The sequence below is a fragment of the Gekko japonicus genome, unplaced genomic scaffold (genome assembly GCF_001447785.1).
Source record: "Gekko japonicus isolate JY-2015 unplaced genomic scaffold, Gekko_japonicus_V1.1 scaffold1729, whole genome shotgun sequence".
Lineage (NCBI taxonomy): Eukaryota > Metazoa > Chordata > Lepidosauria > Squamata > Gekkonidae > Gekko > Gekko japonicus.
The window spans coordinates 40,429-45,642 of NW_015170938.1; the positions used below are offsets into that span (position 1 = coordinate 40,429).

The following is a 5,214-nucleotide window of genomic DNA, read 5'->3' on the forward strand; positions in this document are numbered from 1 at the left end:
CTATCTGAATCAGTGTCACAAGCTGTACCACACAATCCCTACCATAATTTTGATGCCAGCAGTTATAGTGCTCAAAAGCATTAAACCAAGTGCACCACCTATTGGCTAGATGATATAAACCACAGACTTGCTTCTAGGTCTTCAACCACTCTCTGATTACTGTGAACATCCCTCAGCCTGATAAAAGGACTGAAAAACTTGCCAGTGATTTTCAGCTTTTAAATCAAACATTTCTATCCAGAACCATGTCAGTCACATTCAGGTCAAAATATAAGTCCAGCTCTATGGTTGCTTATTATGTAGCATGCCACAAAGCACTCTTCTGGGTTTTGATGTTTTCTCTGCCAGTATTTTCAGTGTTTATGTTCCAGAACAGTATTTTAGATTTGGCTGACCAGGTAATAGACTGGCAATTCTGCAAAAATACAATGTGAGGAAGTCCTTTAAAAGGATTTATGAACCAGATTGGCATAAACTATTCTCCTGTGCAAACAAAATCTAATGGCACTTTCTGCTCAGAGACTCAAACAGTCCTTCAAAACATTCTGAGAAACTGCTTGCTCTGAAGCAAGAATATAAACTGGGAAAACAAGTGAAAGGAATAGATATCAGCAAACAGAATTAGAACCATAACTCAGGGCTTGGATACCACCTAAACCAGATTAAATGTTTTAAAATATAAGCGCCAAGCCCAAAGCACGGAACAAATGTATGTATACAAACACTCAAAATAATTGCAATTCAGCTACATTAATTAAGCCAGCACTGGTTGTGCTGCTTCTTGTTTCACAGTTCCAAAATTAGAGAATAATTTCCCTTCCAAAACTTGAAATTTAAGCTAACCTTATTTGACTTGACATTTTAACACTAGTCAATATCTGGTACTACAGTCTCTGAAGAAGATGCTGACTCACTACCCTGCAAGTCATCAGATTCCATTCCACTTTTTGTTCTCTCTCCTCCATTTCCATATTCAGCTGGTTCATCTTCTGGTGGAACTGGGTTTAGGTCAGGCAGTAGGAAACAGTCATCATTCAGCACCTGCTCAGAGGTCATTCGATTGCCACAGCAGAGAAGTTTCAAAAGCAGAGATCTAACTTTATCATCCTTAAAAGGAGGGGAAAACCTAGATGTAACACACTACATCATACAATCAAGGATGAAATAATCCCTAGCCTACCTACTTCATGTAGGTAGGATCCTAAAGTTACTCTAGCACATATTACTGAATATTACATATTACTGAAAAAACACTGATGTCCATCAAGGCCAAGATTTCCTCCCCACACATACCTTATTAAGTAGTGAAATGGCTGCACCACCACCACCCCACACACACAGCTGTTTCAGCGTTTGAAAAGGTCCAGGAGGGAACAAGGGTGCCATTCAGCATGCCCACTCATGATTGGGACCTTGTGGCATTTCGAAATCAATTTAAAATGGCTGCAATGTCCTCACGGTATCCACAAGGACACTTATCACATCTAGTTTGGCCCTTATGTGAGAGGGCCTCAAACTGCATTATGTTAAAGTGCATACTTTTCAAGAATCATGTAACCATATGCAACATATGTTTTTTCTTTCCTAAACTACCATCTTCTCAATCTGAAGATTACAACTTCAAATATGTTGAAACACAATAAGACCTGAGGGTTATCTTTCTGAATATATACAAAACATATAGGGCAACCTTAATTGCCCAGCAATTAAATGGAATGCTGATAAAATGTTCTATTACCACACACACACACAAAAAAAAACCCTAACAGCTTTCAGAGGGCATGGGGTAACATATGCCATCTTTCAATATGAGTGGATGTTTGAAGGACACACATCAACCGGAGCACTCCTACAAGACAATATTGCAGCATCATTTTACACAGATGCAGAGGATTTCATAGAGAAAAGTCCTGAATAATCAAGTGGCTTGACAGACTACTTCAGACAAATATCATTATAAGCTTGGCAACTGCTGAATTTTATAAATATTTGTCCAATGAACTCTGAATTGAGACAGAATATTTGGTACTAAATATGCAATGCGGTAATGAGTGCTCCGACCAGCTTAGTTTCATCTTGCATTAACCAGGGAATCCAATTATTCAGGCTTATTTTTGCAATGCATTGTCTTCCTTTATGTAATTTAAGTAAGTTTTAAACTAGAAAAAAAATTAAAATATAGGTTTCCATTTTTTTAAAGCTACAAGTAGCAAAAAAGCTGGGTTCTTGTGCTCTGTGCCAAAAAGTAGTTGAACTTGCCTTCTCCCACCCACAGGTTTAAACATCTCAAGACACTTTAAACAAAACCATGAGCCAATTTCTGCAAAAGTCCAAAAAACAACTTCAATTAAGCTAAGAGTATTCACTTACCATATTAATCCCATCGATTTGGGGGATTCCATCACAATTTTTTTTTAACTCCAGGTTTCCAACAAACAACTGCATTAAAAAAATAATAATGATAAAGTTAGCTCACACAACATGCGTATCAGAAGCTGAACTTTGCTGCAGTTGCCAGCAATGCTCCCTCTAAGCTGTGGAGTCTTGTGAGCAAAAATTCTACTTTGTGGGCTACTGGCATGAAAGTTGTGAGTGAGCAATTTGGCTACTGCATAAATCAGTTTGCACTGGAACCATCCTTCCTGAGCTAAGACAAAAATCTGTGAGCTGGAGGCTAAAAAATGTGAGCTAGATCGCATCAACTCAGCTTAGAGGAAACACTGGTTGCAAGTAGCCCAGTCTATGTGCTCAGTTCAAAGACAGCTAAAAATTACTTACATTAATTATTCCATGTTGCTTTGTACTAGTTGTTATACCTAACTAGTAACATTAATTCTATATGAATAAGTCAATTTTTGTTTATGAGATACAATGTATATAAGAGTTGTTAGGTATTCATTCAGTTAGAAATTCCCATTAACGTGAATAACATTTTCTACTTCAAAAGCTGGCCAAATATATTGGTGCCTTCTTAGCATTTCTGTGTCATTTTGCATAGCACAGTGTGCTTTTTCCTGATTCTATCTGAAGATCTGCAACTATGTCCTTAGATAGCTAGAAGACAGTTAATTTGCTTACTCCTTTGTAAGTGGCAGCTTTTTCTAACCACCTTCTCCATGGCAGTTCCTCAGAGCTTGAGCCTCCAAATCCACTTCAAAATGCTTTTTTGGGGAAGCCATAAGACCAGCTATTTTAAGCACCATAAACTATGTAATGGTATCAGAGTTGCCAGCTATGGCTGGCAACCCACTGGGAGGATTCTGTAGGTGAGGACACGTATGCTGGTGTCACACCAGCATGCAACATCACTTCAGCAGAAAACTGGAAGTGGTGTCATGATGTTGGGGTTATGCTCTTGGATTCACTGAAAATTCTATGGTTAAACAAGTTTTGACAAATCCTAGAGTGTCACCTCAAACAACATATTGTCACTTCCATCTTTTTCATTAGAAGTGATATTGTGTGCTAGCACATCCCTTGTAAAGTGCTGGTGGGCATCAGGGGAAATGTTCAGAGGCATGCCTGGATGATATAGGAACTTTCTTTTCAATCACTCATTTTGCAAACAGTATTCAAACACTTCCCCCCTCAGGATGTCTCCAGCACTTACACTTAGGTGTGTGTGCTCATATATACTGAAGAAACTGGGTTTATATCCTGCCCTTCACTCAGAGTCTCAGAGCGGCTTACACTCTCCTTCCTTTCTTCTCCCCACAAAAGACACCCTCTGAGGTAGGTGGGGCTAAGAGAGCTCTGAGAGAACGGCTCTTGAGAGAACTGTGGCTTGCCCAAGGTCACACAACAGGTGCATGGGGAGAAGTGGGGAATCAAACCTAGTTATCCTGATTAGAGTCCACTGTTCTTAACCACTACACCAAATGGACTCTCAAACTGGCTTATCGGTATTCTTCAGGTATCTATTATTGAAGTAAAAAGGTAAAGGTAAAGGTTCCCTTGCTCGAAAGCCAGTCGAATCCAACTCTACGGTTGCGGTGCTCATCTCCGTTTCAAAGCCGAAGAGCCAGCGCTGTCCGAAGACGTTTCCGTGGTCATGTGGCCAGCATGACTAAACACCAAGGCGCACGGAACACTGTTACCTTCCCACCGAAGTGGTACCTATTTATCTACTTGCAATTTCTTGCTTTCGAACTGCTTGGTTGGCAGGAGCTGGAACTAGAGATGGGAGCTCACTCCGTCATGCGGCACACTCGGGTCTCGAACTGCTGAACTACCGACCTTCCACAGCCTGCAGTTCAGTGTCTTAACCACTTGAGCCACCACAGCTCCTATTATTGAAGTAGGCACCCCCAAATAAAAGCCAAAATTATTTGGCTTTTATTTGGGCTCGGCTACTTGAGGAGTCCTGCGCCTCCTGCTGCACGACTCCCCAGTGAAGGAAAAGTATTTAAACTTTAAATACCGTCCCTCTCATGCTTGTGCCACCTCTGTGGCTGGACTCCCCAGTGAAGGGGAGGTATTTTAACTTTAAATACCTTCCCTTTGCTGGAGAGTCATGCCACAGAGGCGGTATGAGCCAAAAGGGAAGGGAAGGTATTTAAAGTTCAAAAACCTTCCCTTCACTGGAGAGGTGCACTGCGGAGGTGGCACGAACCCCAGAGGGATGGGAAAGTATTTTAAGTTTAAATACTTTCCCTTTACTAGGGAGGTGAAAAACAGGTTGCTTACCTGTAACTGATGATCTTCGAGTGGTCATCTGTGCATTCACACCCATGGGATTCAGTGCGCACGCGCTAAATCATTCGGTGCTGTAGCAAGCTCTTTTTAACGGATTTTCACGCCCAGTCCCTCGGGCATGCGCAGGAACCCCACCGCGCATGCCCAGAGGGGTGGGTGCAGACATCCCGCCAGTTCCCTCAAACCGCCACAAATCAACCCATATTGAAAATGTAGAAGCTGACAGCAGCGGGGAAGGAGGGCGGGTGGTGTGAATGCACAGATGACCACTCGAAGATCATCAGTTACAGGTAAGCAACCTGTTTATCTTATCAGCCACCCCCCCAGTCCCCTCAACCCGCCACAAATCAACCCATATTGAAAATGTAGAAGCTGACAGCAGCGGGGAAGGAGGGCGGGTGGTGTGAATGCACAGATGACCACTCGAAGATCATCAGTTACAGGTAAGCAACCTGTTTATCTTCGACGTGGTCTCTGTGCTTCACACCCATGGGAGATTAGCGAGCAGTAGCCTACCTG

The 5,214-nt window shown here is 41.9% G+C and overlaps 1 protein-coding gene across 1 annotated transcript in view; it reads right to left on the bottom strand.

Moving 5' to 3' along the window:
- Nucleotides 1-867: 867 nt before the first annotated feature.
- STK31 (serine/threonine kinase 31) overlaps nt 868-5,214 on the bottom strand; it is a 65,911-nt gene continuing 61,564 nt past the window's right edge. The window contains exons 23-24 of the mRNA XM_015418859.1: nt 2,371-2,439; nt 868-1,107 (exon numbers count right to left, since the gene is read on the bottom strand). Coding sequence (XP_015274345.1) covers nt 868-1,107; nt 2,371-2,439 — 309 coding nt within the window. The remainder of the gene's footprint in view (nt 1,108-2,370; nt 2,440-5,214) is intronic.